Source organism: Gekko japonicus, unplaced genomic scaffold (genome assembly GCF_001447785.1).
Source record: "Gekko japonicus isolate JY-2015 unplaced genomic scaffold, Gekko_japonicus_V1.1 scaffold193, whole genome shotgun sequence".
Taxonomy (NCBI): domain Eukaryota; kingdom Metazoa; phylum Chordata; class Lepidosauria; order Squamata; family Gekkonidae; genus Gekko; species Gekko japonicus.
In genome coordinates, this window is record NW_015161952.1 from 63,433 (window position 1) to 87,571 (window position 24,139).

A 24,139-nucleotide genomic window follows, 5' to 3' on the forward strand; every position below is an offset into this window, starting at 1 on the left:
TTGGGGAGGCTTAAGCCCCCTCTTCTTCCTGTACACCATGGTCTCAACCCCAGTCAGGCACATTCATGCCTGGGAATTAAGTTCCAAGCATGGAATTTCCACAGCCCATCTGACTGAAAGTCCTTGTGGCAACCACATGGGCGGACACATAAGGGAGGACTTTGTAACATGTGAATTGGTTCGGGGGGGGGACAGCTTAAATGGCCTTTCTAAAGGATGAAGTGAAATTAAATACACTTAAATACTAGGAGATATATATTTTTTTTAAGTTGTAGACTAAAATGCATTTTAATTGCCTGCTTAGAGGTTTCATTTCACGTAGAGGCTCTAAGTGAGCAATCGGTTCTGTTCGTATGATATAGATGTTGGACGACTGAAGGTTCTTTTTTTTTTCCGCCCTGAAGAGTCACAATGTGAGGCATACCCAGTTCCAGAGAGCAGAAAGAATTTGTTTAGGAAGTTATATTACTAGATAGAGAAAAAGAGAGCTTTAAGGTTCTAGCTACATGGCTGACAGGAAGAGGAGTGGGGTGGAAGAAGGAAGTCAGCCTGAGAACTGCATTCTGGAACAAACAAGGAAATAGCATTTCGCGGGGTAGAAAAAAGGGAAGCATCCATATCTCTATCTAACTACGCTTGCTCCTTTGCTGTACCCTGAAGGAGCGGACTTCTTTTGAACACTTGACATGGTACATTCCAACAAGCGATTGAGAGCCAGTGTGGTGTACTGGTTAAAAATGTTGGATTAGAAACTGGGAAACCCAGGTTCAGATCCCCACTCTGCCATGGAAGCTGGCTGGGTGACCTTGGGCTAGTCGCACACTCTCAGCCTAACCTACCTCACAGGGCTGTTGTGAGGACAAAATGGAGGAGAGGAGAATGATGTAAGCCACTTTGGGTCCCCACTGGGCAGGAAGGCGGGGTATAAATAAAGTAAATGAAAATAAACAATCAATCAATAAGTTAGGGATGCTGCAAACTTCACCAGGAACATGACCGACAGTCAAACTTACCACGTTTGAAGGTGACAGTCACGCATGAGTCCATCACCCAGTTTATTAGGTTCACGCTGAACAGCCACAAATGCCTGCCCAAGAGGGTTCCACTGTGTTCCTTCAACAGCCCACATGTGGCAGACACTGCCTTTAGATTAGAGAGGGCAGATCTCCTGCTATAGCAGGAAACCTCGCAGCATAAACCCCTGTTTGAAACCACTTTCCAAAAGGGCGATGGGAGGAAAAATTAAGTTCTCTTTCCAGGGTGCCAGTTAGGGGCTGGCAATCCTACATTAGTGTCACTAGGGACTGTATAGTTGAACACAGAAAGGTAGGATTTTATTTAAACCCAGCATTTATTTATGACTGATTTATATGATATGCAACAGTGTTGTCTATTATTTAAAAAATGCCTGCTAAGCCAAGCCATTATGCAGCAAGGACAGGGGATGGTAATAGAGCTCAGTCAGACTGTGTGAGAAGGCACAGGCATAGAAAGCCAATTGTAATGTGCTTGGGATTAGAAAGGAATACAGTGAAGCAACCTGCCTAACAGGCATAAACAGGTTGATGAACAGTTAAATCAATCATCAGAAACCGGCTCCCTGTTTGCGACCAGCAAACAGGATGTTGGGTGATCAAGCATCCCGCGATTTAGTCTAAACTGCTGCAAAGTGGAACAGCTACTGAGCTGTGGAACTGTGGCCCTTTGGGTTTCATTTTATTAGCCTTGCTTAGAGATCCAAAACTAACTGTCTCTGACTGGCTCCTACTCACCTTATCCTTTGCAAAGCTGAGAAGCAGTTTGCGCTCAGTAATGAACTGGACTGCTATGACACTGTCTGAATGGCCTTCCAGGACTCCAGCAGATTTGGAGGTGACGTAAGGGTTCCAAAGGCAAACACGGCGATTAACTCCTGCGGTTGCTGTTCGAAGCCACAAAATTAGGAGAAGAAAATTAATTCTTACTAAATCAATAAATAAACCTCAGCTGTAGTAACTGTAAAAAACAAAAATGGATTCTATTGCATATTTATCCCACATTGTTTCAAGGAGCATGCATAGTTTGCTTCACATTAGAATCAGTTTCAGCATGGGTCTTTCACACATCTGCCCTCCCTCTGCATTTTCACAGGTGTGGAGTCAGTTTATTTTCTTTTCCACATGCTTTAAATAATCAGGATTTTAAAGCGAGAGTGCTGTCATCATCAGTAGCATCATTGGTGGAATCACAACACACACATCCCCTTTTTTTAACAAACTTGTATCACTATATCCATAATATGGCTTCCTTTTTAAAAAAAATAGCACTAAAATATTGATATAGCAATACAGCATTGTAATGATAGGTCAAGCACATTCTCTGAATCCCCAGCCTTTTTCTTCTTCTTCTTTAGGAAAGTCTCTATCCCCAACTCCCACATGGAGATATGGTTTTCCCCCTTATATTTCCATGAAGGGGGGGGGATAGAGACTTCCTCCTTTTTTTAAAAAAATGAAAGTTGTTAATTCAGAAACCCTGTTTGACCTATCCCTACAATGCTATATCAATATATCAATATCTTAGTGTTGCAACCACTCATCTTTCAGTGCAGGCGGGGGGGGGGGAGAGAAGAGTGTTTTGATGATTTGACAGGCCAGTCATCAAAAAGTGGGCTGGAAGTGGGTTTGAAGAGTAAGACAAAGAAAACTAACAGAAACATTATGCTTGAGCAAAAAGGCGACTCAAAATTGGCTTCCAGAAAACGACTGAGCAAAAGTGGTCTCAAAAGGAATGGGGAAAACCAGGGGCGAGACACCAAAAAAAAATGTAGTGAAAACTAAAGGCAAAAAAATATGTGCAGAAATCAGGGGATAGAACAAAGTATGGGGCCAGCACCAAACAAAAAAGAATGTGGGAAAAACCCCAATGTCACTCAGCAAGCTTCGCACAGTTGAGGACAGCTTTGGTCTCCCCAGTGTGACGCCCGATCATGTGTATATTTTGTAAATGTCCAAGGGGTTATTTACTGCCATCCTAAAAACTAGCCTGCTGCTATTTTTGCAATACGTGGTTTTATTTAGAATTAGTGTGATCCATAGAAGAAGAACACACAAGACTGGGGGAAACTGAGTTTCAAATCCCATCTCTGCTAGGGAGTCAACTCTATGGCCTTTGGAATTTCATTTTTAGAATAATCCTAATGATCTCACAGAGTTTGGAAAGAAAGTTCCAGTAAAGGCCTTGCAAATCAAAAGTACTGCATGGAAAGATACACAATATTTAATGCATTATTTAAATTGCTTCTTTGCCCTATTGCTTATTCATGTGTGTTTTTTTTAAAAAACAACCCTAAAAATGTAAAACCTGTCTAAAATGAATCTCATTCTAATAAAGCATTTGGTCTGATATTTTTTTAAAAAATAAAGCCTTGCTTTTCTGATGCTTGCAACTGGCAAACCTCCAAAAGAAATCATTCCACGGTTAAGAAGCAACCACCAAAGTTTCTCTGCCTCTCTCTTCTATCTCCGCACATTTAAACCATAGACCTAAATTGGTTCAGTAGTCATTCTGTCTTCCTTGGGGAAACCTGTCAACAATAGGGTCAAGTAGCACAAGACACTAAGAGATCTGTGTCTGGATCTCCCCAGTGGTTTTCATTGGCAAACATCCACCAAGAGCAGAATGATTTGGATCAGGATCACAAGAGGAGGGGAGTTTAATCCCTTCCCTCCTGCCCCTTGGAGCTGGTATTTGCCACTTTAGGGGAAACAGTAGGCAACCTGTATGTTTCTGCAGCAGGGCCAGTGGCAATTCCAGGGGCTACTTCAAGTCAGGGAACTGGTGCCTCAGCAAAGAGTTAACCCCCTCACCACTGGCCATGTGACAAGCCAGGCCTGACCTGACCCTGGAACAATCTATCAATTATAACCAGTCAGAAATTTAAAAAACAATTTCTGAATCTCCCAGCCATTCCTCCAGGAGGACTTGAGATCTCTAATGGAGAAACCTCCCCATCCTCACCAAACTGCCAGGATTTACACCAATTAAATTTGTTCACAACTAATATGAGCATGTAGTGTATGACACTCAATGAGGGGGGAGTAGGGTAACAAAATTCCAAGACACCTGGTCACCCTAGGTTGAAGAAGAAGAAGAGGAGGAGGAGTAGATTGGATTTATACCCTGCCCTTCGCTACCCGAAGGAGTCTCAGAGTGGCTCACAATCTCCTTTCCCTTCCGCAACCCACAACAGACACCCTGTGAGGTAAGTGGGACTGAGAGAGCTCTTTCGAGAACTGCTCATGGGAGATCAGCTCTGAAAGAACTTGTGACTGACTCAAGGTCACACCAGCAGCTGCCTGTGGAGGAGTGGAGAATCAAACCCGGTTCTCCCAGATTAGAGTCCGCACTCCTAACCACTACTCAAAACTGGTCAAGGAAATCATGTGACTTGTTTCCATGCAATGCTCTCTTTGGTTCTGGTGATCACAGGGGGTTACAATTCTCAAAAAAAAAAAAAAAAAAGATCCCCTGAGCTTGTGAGATTCTGAACAGCCTTGATATGCTTCAGTTCAGAAATGGATGTTTGACAGTTCCCCACTGTGCGAGCCTTTAACTGTTTGCATAGGGTAGACTCTACACACCCTCTCCGCTCCTGCAATTTGCATTGTGTAATATATCAGCCGTCTTCCTGTTTTTCTTTCTACTTGCTCTTCAAAACTATCTTGAACTGTATAGGATTATCTGTACTAGATAAGCTTTCACACTTTGCAGCATCCTTTCTGATCCCTGGCAATATTTCTTTATTGGCTTTTCTATCCATGCTTCGTTAACACCCCATTCTGAGACCCCGAGGCTCCCTTTGTTCCCATTTCTTACCTATCGTCCCCATTTCACATCTGTATGGAGCTGAACTCCAACTCACTGTATGGTTTTATGAGGGGTTTTTTTTTAGCACTAAACTTAGATTCCTCCTGTCAGCAGGTGTTCTTCTCAACATGCTCTTACATTTGTATCTGACTCATGAAGGGCGCCACAGAGAGAGTACCCTCTGGGCATTTCTGAGCTGCCAAGACAGTGGTGAGAAAATAGGAGCAACAATTCACACCTTAGTCCCAACACAGTTGGAACTATTATGTTTTTTTCCCCCTCAGAAATATAGAGAACTGGAATTTTATGAAGGAAATAAGAATCCTCAGAGCCCCTGCAAGACAAAAGCTTGTAGAACTCCTCTAGGAAAGCCACACTGGTTATAGTTATCTAAAAATCTACTCACATTAGTAGCACAGTAATATTGTGCCATGTGATGGGGCAGCTAGAGTGCCCAGAGAGTTGAAGGCAGGAGTTGAGAGATTATAGTTAATGTGGAGAAGCACTGCTTAAAGCTGACTGAAAAGGGTAAGTTTGTAATGAAGAATCCCAAGTGCTGGAACAGGGAAACAGTTCAAAAGTTCAATTGAAAACAAACTTGGTAACATCTACCTGACTTTCTTCAATATTATCTTGAAACCTGAAATAAAAGTTAACGCCTTGTTTGTTTAACCCTTGTTTGTTTAACCTTGTTTGAGGGGTGATATGATCGAGGTTTACAAGATTATGCATGGAATAGAGCAGGTAGAGAAAGAAGTACTTTTCTCCCTTTCTCACAATACAAGAACTCATGGGCACTCAATGAAATTGCTGAGCAGTCAGGTTAGAACAGATAAAGGGAAGTACTTCTTCACCCAAAGAGTGATTAACACATGGAATTCACTGCCACAGGAGGTGGTGGCGGCTACAAGCATGGATAGTTTCAAGAGGGAATCAGATAAACAGATGGAGCAGAGATCCATCAGTGGCTATTAGCCAATAGGAACTCTCAGTCTGGGGCAAGTGATGCACTGTATTCTTGGTGCTTGGGGGGTGCAACAGTGGGAGGGCTTCTAGTGTCCTGGCCCCACTGGTGGACCTCCTGATGGCACCTGGGGTTTTTTGGCCACTGTGTGACAGAGTATTGGACTGGATGGGCCATTGGCCTGATCCAACATTGACTTCTCTTATGTTCTTAACCCTGTGGGCTGGTTGTCTCAGGGAAAGAAAGACACACACAAACAAAAATCTCAGTCTCTGTATATTTTAGGATATGAATAAATGGTGGCAGCATGTGAATGAAACAGAGGTCCTTTCCGCATTCGCCAGCCGCTCTGGATTGTCTCAGTGTTTGAGCTGAGGCAATTTAAGTCCACGGCAAAACAGCATCCAAATAGCCCGGGGCAACAGCAGGCTGAAACTGGGCTGAACACTGAAGGGAGGTAATGTAATGCAGAGGGGGGCGGAACGGAATAAGAACAAGGTTGAACTCAATTTTAGTGCGGAATGTGTGGGGGGAAAACCTGGATTAAAAAGAAGGTTGAATTTGATTTTAGTGCAGAATTGCTTGGAGGACACCTTGGTGAACATGGGTTAAAAGAAGAGTGCAGAAAGGGCCATTGTTTTGAGTCCCCAACCCCAAAAAGCTCTGGGTGTTTGAGTGAAGGGCAATTATTAAAGGGGATTGGGCTACTGTGTAAGTTGATGTCTCTGCGAGTAAGAGGGAGGACCTGGCATTTGAAATGCTCATGCCTCTCTCCAGGGGTCACTTCCTGCAGGAGCGCACAGGAGCGGAGCTCTGGCAGTAAAGAGCCCAGGGGGCGGTGTTATGCCAACTTCTCCAGGAAATTCCTGGAGACCCAATCCAAGTTATCTACCAAGGAAAATTGGGTGTTTGTGGCTGTGCGTAAGTTCTATACCAGTCTATACAGAGGTCGGATGGCGAATGAGACGCTCGGCTATATCCCAGGAAGTGAGACAACACGCTAGTCCTTAAATAAATGTTGTCTTTACTAAAGGTTTTTCATCAGGCATACAAAATCGGAATCACACAAATTCATACAAGCTCCTTAGTTACAATAGTACATCAGAACAATTACAGCATAGAAAATAACAAAAGCATCAAAATGGGGATGACACAATGGGGCACGGCTATACTCATCTGAGGTCCAGCTGAGGAAGAACTCTCCTCCTTGAAACGCTGGGCAGCCGAAATGCAGCAGCTTGTGAACTCCAAGGCACACAGGTAGGACCAGCCAAACCACGTGTGAGCTCTCTGGGTCGCGACTCCGGAGAACTTAAGTAGTAGAGTCACTTGTAGCACCTTAGTGCACTGCTATGGGAAGGGTGGGTTAACCAGAGAGACAAAGGAGAGTTTCTCCTTAAATAAACTCTTTTTGGGGCATGTGCTATCCAGCCATAAACTATCAAACCCGTCCTCTAAACTATCACTACTGGATGAAGAGGGGGTGACGAGGGGATGACGAAGGGGATGACGCTCTCCTAAGGGGTGGTGGCAATATGCAGATCCTACTCCTACATCAAAGGTGCCTTTTGGCAAGGTGTGAATCTTCCGTTCCCATGGACACCTCTTGATTTGCAGATCTGGTTCCTGCTCCAAAGCCATAAACGCTATTGTCTTTAGATCTCCAAACCAGATTAAGGGAGTAGGGTCACTTGCTCTTTCCATTCCAAGAATGCCGGGGTTCGCTGGGGATTTTCCATAGCTCTCCAAGTGGGTGCAATGGCGCGGTGTCTTCTCCATCCCAAAGAGTCATGGGATACATTCCAGGGACGCACATGGTCCGTATGTGCAACGGCAGGCCCAGGCCAGCCTATTTCTAGGCAAGCATGAGATGCAGAACAAAGCAACACACAACATACAGCAATCCCTGAATACATATTGCATAGGTATTCATGCTAGAGACACACATAAGCAGCATCACCACTATACAGAAATACAAACATAAGCTCATATCGTTACAGCGGGCACATGCAACAAGCCCCACCCCCTGCTCCCAGCAGCCCTCAGCCAGAGCAAGAAGCAGCCTGGTAAGTTGCAGAGCTTCCCCCGGCCCCCCAGTCCAAAACAGTCCAGTGGCACCTTTAAGACCAGGTTTTATTCAGGTACAAGCTCTCCCTCCTCTGCGAGGACAGATCTGCACATTCTCCCCCCCCCCCAATAGCTAGGAATCCAAAACAGTCCAGTGGAGCCTGAGCGGTGAGCGTTGCCTTCTGACACACTTCCGGTGATGTCAGGGGGTGTGGCATATGCAAATGAGTTATGCTAATGAGCTCCTGCACCTCTTTTTCTACGAAATGACCCCTGCCTCTCTATATATTTTAAATGAGACAAGAGGAGGTAGTGATGTTTGACTCCCTCACCTACCTGTTACCCTGAAACCTGTGGGAGAGAGGTTGTGGAGGGTGGCAGGCACTCCGTGTGAGTGAGAAAAAGGTCATCATTACTATCAGGATTGTTGTGAGGGGGGGAAAATGGAGGTATGCTGCCGTGAGCTCCTTGGAGGAAGGGTGACATAAACATGAAAGAGATATATAGATATGTAGTCATTTAGAAAATTGAAGACCTCATCACTGCTAGGTAAATGCCGTATTTTATAGCTTCACCACAATTTACTACAATTTGCTGTAGGAAATGCAGCCCTAGAAAACGACACCCTCATTTTATCACTCTTATGTCCCATATGACAACTGCTCCAGTACGGCCACTTTCTCTGGACAGGCCTGCTGGGAGTGTGTACCACTCTTACAAAGAACACCAGTATGTGTGATACATCTGGTAGGGTTGCCAACAGGCCTGGACAAAAATGTCCTGTCCCTTTAATAAAGGCTTAATTAATAGCAATGGGTAGCTGAAGGTTTTCATGGCAGGGTGGTAAATAAAATCACCTGGAAGATAACCTCGCCTTAGGCCTCTATTCAAGGGACGGGTCTGGTTTTTTTGAACCAGGCAGCTGGCAACCCTAGAGTCTGGTCATAGCTGGATTTAAATTCCTGAGGAAAAAATACCCTGGCACCCCACTCTTTAGCATTCTTTGATGTATCTACAGCGATGACATTCTAAGCAGAGTCACAGCCTTATAAACCCATTGACTTTAACAGACAGAGGTCCTTTCTGCACTCTCCTTTTAATCCATGCTCACCACGGTGTCCTCAAAGCAATTTTGCACTAAAATCAAATTCAACCTTCTTTTTAAACCAGTTCTCCCCCCCCCCCATTTTGAGTGTGTCCTCCAAGCAATTCTGCACTAAAATCAAGTTCAACCTTCTTTTTATCCCGGGTTCCCCCCCAATTCTGCATTACATCACCTCCCTTCAGTGGTCAGCCGGGTTTCAGCCTGCTGTTGCCCCGGGTTATTTGGATGCTGTTTTGCCGTGGACTTAAATCGCCTCGACTCGAACACTGAGAAAATCCGGAGTGGCAGGCAAATGCGGAAAGGACCACAGAAAGGCATAATACTGTTTAGGATTGTGCCCCAGTTTTTTAGCTTACAGGCATATAGTCAAGGTCTATATGATTATTGTTATTTATATATTGTACCTATTTACTGTGGGGAATTTGGAAATATATATAACAACAACAGTACTGTGTCCAAGATTTTTTATTTTATCTCAATTGACTATATATTTTGCTGATTCGTTCCAGAACAATTTCTGATGCCCTGGTGAATGGGTCACAAATTCAATTGCACATTACAAGCAGCATTCTCAGACTCTCAAAAAAGTTGTTCACATTTTCAAACATTGTTCCCAGATGGTTTTCACACATGCACTCTTACACTGTTTACCCATGACTGTCCCTGGGGGGGATCAACTAACCAAAGAAGGGTTTTCCTGGTTATCTTTGAGGAGGGCAATGGTACATGGCTTGTCTCTTTAGTATTCTTAAATTTTGCTCAAATTGTCTGCCTGACTTCCAAAGCTGAACATGTTTATGTTAATCAAAGGTCGGGAACTGGACACATTTTTGCACTGCCACCAGCTTGGGAGTGGCCAGAGGCTCAGAGAAGAAGAAGGGCAGAGTGGGGGAGCACATCACTGCTGCCATCTGCCTTACCAGCTGTGCTTTTTCTGTTCTTCCTGTCTTCACCATGGCCAGGGGCATGGGCCTTTGGGCAGGAAGGGCAGGAGACAACTACAACTCATGTCCTTGATTAAGCTGGATCACTGGATTCAAGACAGGTCCAGATTTTAGATGGTCACTTCCTGTTTGTTTTATTTAAATGCTCTGTGTGTGTTTCTATTATATTTGCTACTGTCATAAGTGCTCTGGGTCCCTTCAGGTAGAAAGAACAGCAAATCCCTAATTAGTCCAGTAAATGCTGAACATGAGCACTATTACTGACTTGGCAGGTGCAAAAGCATCACGTAAATCTGAAATGTTATTTTTAAAGGACACCTGGTCTGCTCGTGAGGACTCCAGGATGCACATAAGCCCAGGAAAACTGTTCATTGACAGTAAGCCCTTATTGTGTCTGTCCAGTTAGCTATCATATTGAAGGCTGCCACTAGACAGATGCCAAATTACACGAAATTGTGAACAGATCACTTATATGAGATGTTCAGTTCCAGGTAAACAGGCATTGCAAAGTAAGTTAAGTTCAACAAGTGACTTACTTGCAAAAATCTAATCTCCTTGCTCTAGATGGGGGGGGGGACTTTGACATCATAGTACCATAATATTATCACCAGATTATAAGGACCAAATGGGGAATCATCGGTGGAAAAATCATGAGTTGATTTACCGCTGTTTTGCTGGAAGGTAAATATAATATCTGTTAACTGAGCATGAAAAGTCAGCCACTAGAACTTGGCCATGCTCATTCATGAGTTCCTTAAACGCAAATAAAAGTGTCCGTTCGTAACAGCATAGCGCTGGAAAGCACATGTGAAGGATAGGAAATGGAAGGCCTACCAGCCATATTTGGATCATTGGTCCCTTTCCTCAAGGAAAAGCTTTTCTTGAGAATGAACATTCTGCAATGAACATTCTGCATTGTGGAACAGTGGAATCACCTGCCTAGGGAGGTGGTGAGCTCCCCCTCACTGGTAGTCTTTAAGCAGTAGCTGGACAAACACTTGTCAGGGATGCTCTAGGCTGATTCTGCATTGAGCAGGGGGTTGGACTAGATGGACTAGGGACCCATATGGCTCCTTCCAATTCTGAATCTATGATTCTATGGACCTCCTGGTGGCACCTGGGATTTTTGGCTACTGTGTGACAGAGTGTTGGAGTGGGTGGACCATTGGCCTGATCCAACATTGGCTTCTCTCATGTTCTTATGTTCTTATGGTGCTGAACTGCCACATGGCGGGGGAGGAAGGAAGGAAGGAGAATCTTTGGTAGGGTAGATGCAGCCCATGGGCCTTGCATTGTGCACCTCATTTGATCCAACACCGAATCCAAAGCCAAGCTCTTACATGCACATGCTATGCCAAACATATATGGAGGATATATCTGAACTGCAAAATTATTTACTGATTGTATAGCAGCGTACTACTGCCTTCTGAAGCAGAGTGACCCCCTCCTATGTCCACTGACTAAGCTCTTCAATGGACTTTGAAGGGTGTCCCTCTGCTTTGGATGGTGCTGCAAACATCACACCATCTCCCATAGAATCCTGGGAGTGACAGAGATTACTACTCCCCCCCCCATGTCGACAACTCAAAGGGTTCCCTGAAGAGAGCAAATGGCTGCTACCCTAGCTTACATCCGCTGTGTAGACATACCTTCAGACACTTGGTTGTCATATTACAATAAAGCAGAAATCATTAGTTACATACCTATTAGGTTGAGCCGGGGATGGAAGTCAAAAGAATTAACACCTTGAGTGACATGAAAGGTTGTCATTGTAAGACGAGGACTTAATTTCTCTCTCCAGGCCAGGACTAGAGTGTTCATACTACTCGTTGTAACAGAAATAAAGACATCTAAAGAGGAGCTGTATGCAACTGAAATTGGAGATGGGAAAGAGAGGACAGTTGAATTAAATTCAGCACAAAGTAAGAGGTAGGTCAAATATGAATCCTTTTTTCTTTTCTTTTTTTGGCCTCTGGATTCAAACTTTGTTCTGCTGCTTCAGACCAAAATGGCTACTCACCTGAATCTTTTTTTTTAAAGTGCATGTCTTCCCTTTGAGAGGAAATTTTCCACATTAACATGCTGGATGCAGGTGTTCTTACCTGCTGATGTGGGCTGTTTCCACACAGACATTTTGCTCCACCTTGGTTTCCTTTTCTGCAGTGTTGTTTGGGGGAGTATCCACATGAACACCCTGTTTTGTCCTGCTTTTGTGATCTCCCCCACTTTACTGTAATCTTTCCCAAACCTGGTCTGATACACTCCTCTTAGAAAAATTTGTCTTTGGATGCTGTGTGGACAAGAAGGTATGCATATTTGCATGACCCTCCCACAATGGCAACATTTTTCTTCCTTCAGTCAAATCATACCTTCCATCGACAGAGGGCTTTTTCTTTAAAACAGGTAATAGCTACATTGTGATAGTGGTATAATATTATTACAATCTATTTGCAATAATGTATTAGTTCTCAGTGTTCATTTTTTAAATTAAGTCTCCAGCCATTTACATTGCAGAATTATGAGGGGAAAGGAACTGGGCTGCATATTTCTCATTATAACTTTGCATCAAAAATGGCAAGAGACTTATTTTTTTTCTTAAATGACAGCTTAGAATTAGTAAGTTGTTGCAATAGATTGTTATACTATTATAACGGTGATATAGCTATTACCACTTTTTAAAAGCCTCTGTTGGCAGGAGGAACGGCAGTCATGGAGCGATAGAGCAATGAAAATGGGGGGGGGGGGGGGGAGACTTCCATGTGAATGGTTCATTGTCTCTATGAATGCTTATCCTGGACCTGGGTGTCATCAGAATCCTGATGAAACTCTGTCCATATTCCCAAACAGCCTCTCCCAACTGTTTCGTATAGATGGGTGGCAACAAAAATGAACATTAAGGAACTTCACAGCACAACTTGCAGAACAACACTGGGAACAATAATCTCCCCAGTCCCACCTTCTGGAACCTACCCTCCAGAGAGGAATGGAACCACTGCAAAGGAGTGCTGTATCTGAAGACGGGAGCAGTGGCTCATGAAAGCTCATACTCTGCCACAAATTTTGTTAGTCTTTAAGGTGCTCCTAGACTCTTGCTCTTTTCTACTCCAACTACACAAACTGTCTCGAAGGGAACCACAGTAAACAGCACTGAAAGCAGCTGAAAAGTCTAGGACAGGGGTGTCAAACATAAGGCCCAGGGGCCAGAACCGGCCCATCCAGGGTTCTTATGTGGCCCGCGAGCAACTAGTGCAAGGGAGGGAACAGGAGACTGCTGGGGGAGTGGGCGGAGCCACTTCGATTGTGGCTTCAGCATGGTGGAACAAGCTCATCTGCATCAGTCAAGCAGTGTGGGAACATCTGCCTATGCTGCACTGCTGGGTCTCCAGTCCACCCATGTGGGTTTCCTTTGCCACCCCCTTCCCAGACCAAGAGGCCTTGCAATGAGGATACACCAACTCGGAACTTATCAGCTGCTGTCCTTTATACAGTTTATATCTCTGGTACCTGGAATTACATTTATGGCACATACGGCCCGGCCTGACAAAGTCACATTTATGTCAGATCCGGCCCTCGTAACGAAGGAGTTTCACACCCCTGGTCTAGGAGACTTCATAGAAGCACTAGATTTCTTCTACACTAGGCTGTAAACAAGGAAAGTTTCAGTTCCAAACCCAGGCCTGAAACCAGATTCAGATAAATCAGGTTCCTCAAGGAGAAGTAAGGTGGCCTGGTTGCCTGCTTTGGCCCACTTTAGTGGGCAACCTCCCACCCTTTGCCTTGAAAAATGGGGAGGGGAACAACATCAGTTTCAGCCTGGTAACTAGAAGTGATGTCACCACATTGCCAGACACTCCAGGATGTGACATCATGCCATTACAAGATGCCATTTGTGTACGTCTCCACCCCCAGTCTCCTGAGAATTGCTGGCAACTGTATCCAAAGTTGTTTGCCCCTTATTGAATCAATTACCTTCCACTAAAATGGCAAATTCAGAAATTATCCCAATCAGAAGAGCCAGGAGTTGATTATTTGCTTAGAAAAAAAATTATGCCAGTTCTCCACAGAACATGCCCAAGGCAGCTTACAAAAATAAAACCTAACAAAAACATAAAACATTAAAAACTGTTAATTAAAATCAAAGTAGACTTGAATGGTGATCTGATCCAAAATGTAGTGGCCAGACTATTGTCAGAGGCTGAATACAGGGATTTTATCAACCTGCTGCTGAAAAATCTACATTGTTTCCCTTTTCCAGGCACAACAAGTACTGGTTCCTGTACCTGTGTGTGATCATACATTACACTTTTCTGCGTACACGTAAATGGTTTTATGGGCTTACCTTACAATGTGTAATGTGTGAAAATAGCCCTAGATAAAGGAATGGTGAAATACAAAATTAGCTGTTATTCCTCCACAAACACCCGATAATCCTACACTAAATTACTATTTAAAAAAAAAAATACCATAATTGTCTGGGAAATTGGTTTATTATATTCTGTGGTAAATTTTGCTTCGCAGTCCATCTGGAAAGACAGATTAGAATATCTTTTTTTAAAAAAAACTCAGAGTCTTGCTTCATGACCAGACTCTTTGGGCTGCAGGGATATTAATGAGAGAGAAATATTATGAGGTTTAGAAGCCAAGTAATCTTCACAGTTCGTAACAAAGACATAAAGTTGTTTCTGACTAAATTATACTGTAAGTCAAGCTCCTTGGAGGATGTCAGACTGAAAAAAGGTAATGTTAGAGAAATTTCCGTATCAGGAAGATATATAACAAATTAAAGTGTTCTGTTGCATGAAGAAGAGATGAAAAGGAGTAGAGGAATTGAGACAGAAACGACCTGTTCATTTCTAATATTTAAAGAATGAAGCAAAAAATTAAAACTACCAAGGGAGGGGGGGAGGAATCTCAGCAGAAGCCATAAGTCAAAGCTTCATATGAAGTAGGTCTCAGCATTCTTTAAGTTCAAGAATGTGTTTCCAAATGCTGATGGGATGTTTGAAGTAGGGTTGCCAACCCCCCCGGTTTGCCAGGGGTCTCCCGTTTGGGGGGGGGTCTACCCGCCGCCGGCCAGATGGCCAGCGGGGGAAACCTCGCCCCCAACACCCACAGCCACCCATCTCTCTCCCTTTAAGTGTGTGGAACCCGTGTTTCCTCCCAAGCTGGATCTCCGCAAGCTTGCAGGGAAATGCCAGCTTCGTGCTCTTAAAAGGGAAATGCGGCTTCTCTTAAAGGGGAAACGCCGGCTCCTGCATTTAAAAGGGAAACGCCAGCTCCTTTAAGTGCAGGAAACTGCCGTTTCTGGAGATCCGGTGCATGGGCAGATGGGGGGGGGGCGGCGGATGTTCCCAACATGACGTCATCACGTTGGGATGCCCCTCCAGGAAAAAAAGGAATGCCCCCAAAGTCCCCCGCGGGGGGTCGAAGATGGACTTGGCAACCCTAGTTTGAAGGAAATCAGAAGCCAGAGAGACCTGGGCCCCTTTACCTTTAACAGATTGCCATTCAGATTCCTGAAGAAACTTCTTCTCCTGGATTAAAACTGGAGGGGACCCCCCCATCCTTCCCCCCCCCTGGAAACTTTATTTTTACAATGTGCAGCAGCTTACCCTCAAAAAAGCCCACCCACTGGGTTTCTGCATGAGTCACTGCATGGGTCCTCCTGATTGGAAGGGGGCAAAACCAGAGCAGAGTGATACAGCAGTGCTATTGGTAGTAGACTTGCCAGCCCCCCCGGGGGGGCGGGGGGGCGGGGGAACCCCCACCCCAGAGGCCCGTTCCCCGGCGGCGGCGGATCGGGCCCCGGGGGGAACCCCACCCCGACGTGCACGTCACCCAGAAGTGTCACCCGGAAACCAGGCATGCTGGGGGCGGGCCCACGGTCATCCGAGGGAAAACTCTATGGTTTCCAGACGCCGGAAGGGAGTCCCCCACTCCGGAGGAATTTACACTTGGCAACCCTAATTGGCAGCCTCCTTAGAAAGTGGATAATTCTGTTGCCTCAGGTGAGATTACAACAGAGGCTGACTGGAAGAAGAGAAAGCTATAAACAGAAATCATACAGAGACACAGCAGGCACCCACTATTTACATTAAGGCATGGAGGACAGGTCCACTCACTATCATGGCTAAATGGAAGCTCCACATTCAGAGGAAAGGTACTTGAGGGCCTCAGCATGGCCTAGCAACTTGTAGGCAACTGTATGGTTTCTTGTGTTTGGATGCTTAACCATCAACAGCCATCTCTTCTTCGATTCTCATAACTTTCCAGGCAGCGACCTGTGTAGGATAGTTCCTGGCTAGCAAGAGTCAGGTACAGGGCCTGGCAGAGCTGTGAGTCTGGCTGGGTCCTTCTCCTTCCATCCCTCCTTTGTGGGGGTGAGGCCATTTTCCCCTCACAGATTGCAGCTCCACAGGTAGGATGGCTCGAGATACCTTGTACAGGAGTGTGTAGAATTGGACCCATTTGTCTAATTCACTTGAAACTTTGAGGGACTTTAGATTAGAGGGAGGTCTATGTTCTGTGCAAATAGGGTTGCCAAGTGGTTTTTGAGCCGCAGCGGAGGACTCCCAGCTGGTGGCTGGAGTGCACACACATGCGCAAAGTGCATGCCGGACGCACGTAACCCAGAAGTGACGTGACAACGCCGGGCACGCTGGGGGTGGGGCCACGACCATCCGAGGGAAAACCGTAGAGCTTTCCCTTGGATGACCGTGGCCCCGCCCCCAGCATGCCCGGCATGGTCGTGTCACTTCTGGGTGATGTGCACGTCGGGGTGGGATTCCCCCCGGGGTCTGATCCGCCGGCAGTGGGGAACGGGCCCCTATTGCAGGGGTTTCCCTGCCTCCTGGGGGGACTTGGCAAGCCTATGTGCAAAAGTGTTGTCATTATCTTTAAAAACAGCTGCCCCAGTAGGGTTGCCAGGTCTGGGTTGGAAAATACCTGGAGATTTTGGGGGCGGATCCAGGAGAAGGTGGGGTTTGGGGAGGGGGGGCTCAGCATGGTACAATGCCATGGAGTCCACCCTTCAAAGCAGCCATTTTCTCCAGGGGAGCTGACCTCTGTAGTCTTGAGATGAGCTGTAATTCCAGGGGACCCCAGGCCCCACCTGGAGGGTGGCACCCCTCCCTCTCCCTTATCAGCAGCCTTATTTCAAGAAATAAACAGGATGCTTCTGCCAACATTACAATAAGCATTATCAGCTTCCAATACCTGCAAATGTAGCTGCTCTCAAAGGCAAAGGAACCAGTTAATAAAATTAGCCGCCTTAATCACTTCTCTCATTTTCCTCTTCTCTTTGGCCTCTGATAATCGGAACATAAGAATTCTAAAGGTTGTTGTTTAATCCCATCCCCTTTAAAAAAATACAAAGAGTTTTCTTACTTTGTTTTCATCCTTGTAGCAATACTGGTCCTGTTCACACTAGGCGATTTGGGCCGGGAGCGGGACAGTTCGGGGGCGGAGCAAACCGGCGCGATCACACCACAACATCTGGGAAGCGTCGTGCTTCCATCCCCGAACTGGCCCTTCCCCGCGAAAATCCGCCCCAACTTGCAACCACCTACCTTGGTGGTTCATCGGGAAGCTGCGCGGCAAGCCAGGCCGTTTGATCGCCGGCGCGTCCTTGCGCCGGCGCATCCCCGGCGCCTAGCCGAACTGCGCATGCTCGGACATGCGCAGTTCGGCAGGCTCCCCGTCAGGGCCGTGTTTTCTCCCCAGCGTCTGATCGTGCCGGGGAGAAAAGGCGGCGCGGCCAGGGGATCCGTGGGATCCCGCCGCGCCGTTTCAACTTTGGCGCGGCTTTTAAAAGCCACACTTTTTGGCGGCTTTTCCCCTGCCGTGTGGCAGGGGCCACTGCTACTCCTAGAATCTGCCCACACTGAAATGTTTTGAAACTGTGTTTGTGTCAACTATATTTTCTTCTGTCTCTCAGCCACGTATCTGCAGTAGCTCCCTCACGTATATTTGATGGCCCTTAAATAGACCTAATTGTTAATCAGCTTCTACTTGGTTGGGTTCTTTAAAAAAAAAAGACATTTGACAACACATCCAAGATCAAAACACCAACTATTACTGAATTTCAGTCTGAGGAAAAGAAATAACATCCCCTTTTTATGGATTTGCTGAGGGCATGGAGTCTGCTGATGTGTTTATCACTATGGCCTCCCTTACAACAGAGATTTCCCTGCTTCTGTATTGTTGAGGCCACTGTGTTCTCAAGACGGTAGGATGGGGAGAGCAGCAGGGCAAAAGGTTGCCAATAGCCTGGAGAAGGGGGAAAAAACGATGCTGCTTTAACAGAGGTTTAATGTGTGGAAATGGGCAGTTGGAACTTTTCATGGCATGGAGGTAAATAACATCACCTGGTAAAGAACATCCCATTAAGCCTCTTTGAAAGGAGCAGGATCATTTTTCTCCAGGCTGTTGGCAATCTTAGGGGGAACATCTATTTTGCCACCCCACTTGATCCCCTCAATGAAACTGAGCAAGAGTTCTACCCCCACTTTAATTAAAGCCTGTAAACCAAACTTGGAGCCAAAATAAAACTGCTTCAACGGCCTGGGCCTAAAAGCTGCCAATTGGATGTTCCCACCTTACATGAATTTCAAAAGGAGGACTGATATTGTACAGCCTGCCAGTTTGGTGTAGTGGTTAAGACCACGGACACCGGGTTCGATTCCTCACTCCTCCACATGCAGCTGCTGGTGTGACTTTGGGTCAGTCAAATGTTCTCTCAAAGCTGTTCTCTCAAGGGCAGTCCTCAAGAGAGCTCTCTCAGCCCCACCTACCTCACAGGGTGTCTGTTGTGGGGAGGGGAAGGGAAAGGGATTGTAAACTACTCTGCAACTCCTTCAGGTAGTGAAGGGCGGGGTATAAATCCAATCTCCTCCTCCTCCTCCTAAAATCCTCTTCTAAACCCCTGCTCTTTGTCTCTTTCCCACATACACACTGCAGGGGTGAGTGGGGTTGCCAGATCTGAGTTGGGAAATTAAGAACAGAAGAAGAACAGAAGAACATGTTGGATCAGGCCAATGGCTCATCCAGTAGAACAGTCTGTGTCACACAGTGGCCAAAACCCAGATGCCATCACAAGGTCCACCAGCGGAGCCAGAACTCCAGAAGCCCTCCACCTATTGCCCCCCCCAAGCACCAAGAATACAGAGCATCAGTCCCCCTGACATAGTGTTGCATCTATTTGTTGTTGTTGTTGTTCAGTCGCACAGTCAAGTCCGACTCTTCGTGACCCCATGGACCAGATCACGCCAGGCCTTCCTGTCTTCCATTGTCCTCTGAAGTTTGCTCAATTTCATGTTCGTTGCATCTATGACACTGTCTAACCATCTCATCCTTTGCCATCCCCGTTGTTTGGCCTTCAATCTTTCCCAGCATCAGGGTCTTCTCCAGTGAGTGCTCCCTTCTCATTTGGTGGCCAAAGTATTTGAGCTTCAGTTTCATTATCTGGCCTTCTTGCAGTCCAAGGGACTCTCAAGAGTCTTCTCCAGCACCATAGTTCAAAAGAATCTATTCTTCGGCACTCGGCCTTCCTTATAGTCCAACTCTCACAGCCATACATGACTACTGGGAATACCATTGCTTTGACCATGCGGACTTTTGTTGGCAGGGGGATGTCTCTACTTTTTATCATGCTGTTTAGGTTCGCCATCTATACTTTGTGGCTAATAGCCACTGATGGACCTCTGCTCCATATGTTTATCCAGTCCCCTCTGTTTGGGGCAAATGCTAGTCTGTTGCCAGAAGTGATGACATCACTTCTGAGTCCTGCCAGAAGTGACATCATAGTGTTGGTGAAACACCAGTGCCCTCCTATTTCCCCACCACCACGTAGCTGAATGGTGGCAAACAGAGCTGGCCTGGGGTGGGAGGTCTCCCACCAAAGCAAGAGAACTGGTCTCCCTATCAGGGGTCATTTCGTAGAAAAAGAGCTAGGGGAACTCATTAGCATAACTCATTAGCATATGCCACACACCCTGACATCACCGGAAGTGTGGCATAAGGCCACACACCCCACCCCCAACGGTCCCAGCCACCACCACCGGCCTTGCAGCTCTACTGCCGAGCCCCATGAGGGGCCGGCGGTGGACCTGCAAGGCTGGCGGGAGTGCAAGGAAGCCCCGCGAAGGCCTTCCCTGGCCCCAGGCAGGCAGGGGTGGGGAGAGGCAGGGAGGAAGCAACTTACCCTCCCTCTTCTCCTGCCTCCTCCTGGCTGAATGAGGGCCAGAAGCGGGGCGGCCGGAAGCAGGGGGCGGGGCTTCGTCATGTGCCCCACCCCCCGTACCTCACCCGGGGGAACTGCGATCCCCCACGATCCCCCCCGAAATGACCTCTGCTCCCTATACCTTTCCTAGCAGACATTTGCAATAGAGCAGTGAAGAGATCCAATTACAGTTGCCATTCCAGCTTTGGAAATCCTTGGAGATTTGAAGGTGGTAGCAGGAAGGGAGCTCCATGGGGATGTGATGTGATGCCATAGAGTTTTACTTTCCAAAGCTGCCATTTCCTCCAGTGGAAATGATATCTGTACTCTGGAGATCTGTAACAATTCTAAGAGAACTCCAGACCCCACCTGGAAGGTGGGAGCCCTGGTGACAATCTTTATGATAAGTCACTGATACGAGTAGTTCACCACGTGGTAGTAAGCAACAGGAAGCATGGCTCAAAGCACCAGAAAACCAACTCTTTCTTGTAAATCACTGTAAAAGCTGTGAAGGACTGCAATCATCCAATTACCCTTAACAGACATGTTGACTCTCTAATACGAAGTTTATATAATCAAAAGGAATCAGATAGGCATGAAATGATACCTGATACCCCTCTCCTTATAATAAAGAGTGAGTAGAATGGCCAGGCTACAACTAGAGTTTTCAGAAATACAGCAGGGCTTCAACCACCATTTTTGAGCTAGCTCCAGCACTTTGGAGGAAAGGGTTGGGCACAGGGTTTACAACTTTGGCCCAAAGTTCCACATTTGAGGCTCATTTTTAGGGGTTCAGGAGTAGGGATGGGCAGGAACTGGCTCATGAGCCAAAATTCAGGCCAAACTTGGGCCAGTTCAGGGCTTGGGAATTGATCTTTGGGGCAGATGCACTCCCTGAACATTTACCAAACTTCGGTCTGTTTGGTTCAGCCCTTGAGGGCTGTTCAGTCTCTCTCCATGGGCTCAGCTGTCTTGGGCCCCCTCACACCGCCCCTTTAAATGGGCTGTGGGGGAAGCCCAAGACAGCTGGGCCAGCAGAAAGGGGGAGATGAAATGCCCCACTGGAGGCACTTCAACCCCATATTTAACCCTCTGATTTTGCAGTTCAGCTGTAGGGTTTAAATGGCTTGCAGCCATTTAACCCTTCTGTTTTGCTTTCTCCCACTTTGAAGGGGGGACCCAAACCAGAGGGTTAAATGAAGCCCTTCTGGGACGATCCCACAGCCAGGAAAAAGGGGGAAGGGAAGCCTCTTCCTTGACTATCCCCCCTCCCTTTCTCCTGGCCATGGCTCACCACAACCAGGAGAAAGGGAGAAGGGAACCCCCTTTCTGGGCAGTCCTTTCTCCTGGCCGCAGCTCGTCATGGCAAGGAGAAAGAGAGAAGGAAAGTCCCTTTCCAGGGTATCCCCCTCCCTTTCTTCTGGCTGCAGCTCACTGTGGCCCGGAGAAAGGGAGAAGGGAAGCCTCTTCCTGGGTGATGGCTCCCCTTTCTCCTGGCTGAGGCAAGACACAGCCAGGAGAAAGGGGGAAGGGAAGCCTTCTTTGGTCCATGCCCATCCCTGCTCAGGACAGCAGCTTGAAATCTCAGGGTGTTCCATTCACCCACACGCTTAGGGTTGCCAAACCCTCCGGTTTGCCAGGGGTCCCCCGTTTTGGGGGGGTTCTACCTGCTGCCGGCCAGATGGCCGGTGGGGGAAGCCCCACCCCCAACACCCACAGCCACCCATCTCTCTCCCTTTAAGTGTGTGCAACCCGTGTTTCATCCCAAGCGCGAACTCCACAAGCTGCAGGGAAATGCCAGCTTCGTTCTTAAAAGGGAAACGCAGCTGCTCTTAAAGGGGAAATGCCGGCTGCCGGCTACTTTAAGTGCAGAGAACTGCCATTTCTGGAGATCCGGCGCACAGGCGGGGGGGGGGGGGCGACGTCCCCAATGTGACGTCATCACGTTGGGGATGCCCCACCCCCAAAGTCCCCCGCTGGGGGTGGAAGATGGACTTGGCAACCCTACACACTCTTTAAGGCTTCCTTTAAGACTCCTATATACATCTGCTTGTGATAACTATTGTGCCAGTAGGCTGGAGATGGCGGACAATAATCTGGCACTAAGAGCTGGTCTACATTTTATGTTTAGCTCATAGTTATCTTCAATTTTCTTTTTAAAAAAAAAATAGTTTCTGCGGTAAATTCTCAATCTTTCCAAAGCCACATGGTTGTGGCTATACTAATGCACAGATACAATGGGATATAGTAGAAGAGCTGCCTTACTGTTACTATTCATTGTGACACTGCCAGACCTTATCCCATGAGCCTCTGGGATGGGGATGCTAGGCACCTCGCAGCCTTCTCTGGGCAAGATGCCAGCCAGCAGTCTTCCGCTAGGTATGCTGCTGACACCTCTTCCCCTGTTCCCCTGCTTCATATGCACTCACACACCCTACGCACTTGCCTGGGATCAGTGCCAGAAGGGCTAACAGGAGCCAGAAATAGTTGCTGCTCTCATAGGGTTGCAAACTCCAGCTTGGGAAATTCCTGGAGATTTGGGGAGAGAGCTCAGCAGGGATGCGATGGGAATCAAGGACTGTCATCTTGTCCTAGACTCTATAGTATACCATAGAGTCTGACCTCTAAAGTTGTCGTTTCCTTCAAGGGAACTGATCTCTGGAGATTGGTTGAGAGCTCCAGGCCCCACCTTAAGGCTGGTAACTCTACTACTTTGCTCCCTCCAACACCTCTCCAATCAGGAAATGGGCAATTGCTCCAGAGGCCCCCTCAACGAATCTTGGCAGGACATGTCTTTGGTCTTCAAAGGCATAGCCGTGTTCGTCTCTGGTCGCAAAATAAAACAAAACTCCGGGGGCACCGCAAAGACTAACAACACTTATTTCAATATGAGTTTTCATGAGTCACCACTCACTTCTTAAAATAAGTGGAAATTAAACTGGGGATCCCACTTTAAGGGGAAGATTACAAGATGGGTGGGGAGGAGTGAAGTCTGGCAACCCCAGTAGTGAGGTTCTGCTATTGAATTTTATATAAGGCCAGAGCCCTGTTGTGGCAGAAAAAGGAGCTCTTTTTCCCATCAGGCTAAGAAGCCCATCAATTATCCAGACCTGAATAGTTAGAGGTATGCCATGCATGCAGAACACTTTATCATTTTTAAAATTAAAGAGCCGATCTTCATGAGACATGACACGGGCTTAGATCTCGGAACAATTGTGATAATCTGCGGTTTTGATTTCAGAGCTTAAACTGCTTGGCAATGAGTTTGGGTATGAAAGAGACTGTAAATGAATGTGTTCAATGTGTGGAGCAGGGCATTAAAGCAGGTACTTAGGCTTGGGTCTTAATTAGCGCGAGTGGAGCCATGCTATTCCCATGCCTTTCCTTCCCACTGCATCCTTTTGTTCCAAGGTTGCACAAGTCTTGGGGCTGCAGACATGAGGGGGCGCCATCCACTACTGCCGAGAGCCACCATGGGCCCCCTGACAAAAATTCCATCTGGTCCTGCCCCCATGACCCTGATCCAAAACAGATATCATAACAAAACAAATCACTTGGCTTTCTGTTACTGTGAACAGAGTACTATTTGTTCATTAGGTAGGAGATATTAAAAGAAAAGGAACAGGATTGTTAAAGAACCTATTTTACTCCATTCAGTAGTTTATAAGCCTCTGTTCTTATATAGCTTATAACTCCATATAAGCATTCATAACTGTATAGAAGAAGCACGGGCTGACCTTGTTCCAGCCAAGCTGTTCCTGCCAAAAATGCCCTCCTCTTCTATTTATTAGAGATTCTCAAATCTCCCCTGTTCTCTTTGTATCAGCCCTGAGGATTCTCTGTATCAGATACTCAGTGTGCACACCCTTGTCTCTTGATAGTTCTCTGTTTGGCCTTGTGTCTGATTTTCTAATTTTATATTTGCTACCAATTTAGGATACACTTCTTGTTCTAATTCCTAATCTCAGACTTCACATGTACTTTAACTAAGT

The 24,139-nt window shown here is 46.5% G+C and overlaps 1 protein-coding gene across 1 annotated transcript in view; it reads right to left on the bottom strand.

Moving 5' to 3' along the window:
• Positions 1–24,139, bottom strand: part of WDR49 (WD repeat domain 49) — a gene marked incomplete at its 3' end in the record, with an annotated part of 100,506 nt that overhangs the window by 61,877 nt on the left and 14,490 nt on the right. The window contains exons 5-6 of the mRNA XM_015429452.1: positions 11,632–11,799; positions 1,773–1,921 (exon numbers count right to left, since the gene is read on the bottom strand). Of these exons, the coding sequence (XP_015284938.1) occupies positions 1,773–1,921; positions 11,632–11,799 (317 nt within the window). The remainder of the gene's footprint in view (positions 1–1,772; positions 1,922–11,631; positions 11,800–24,139) is intronic.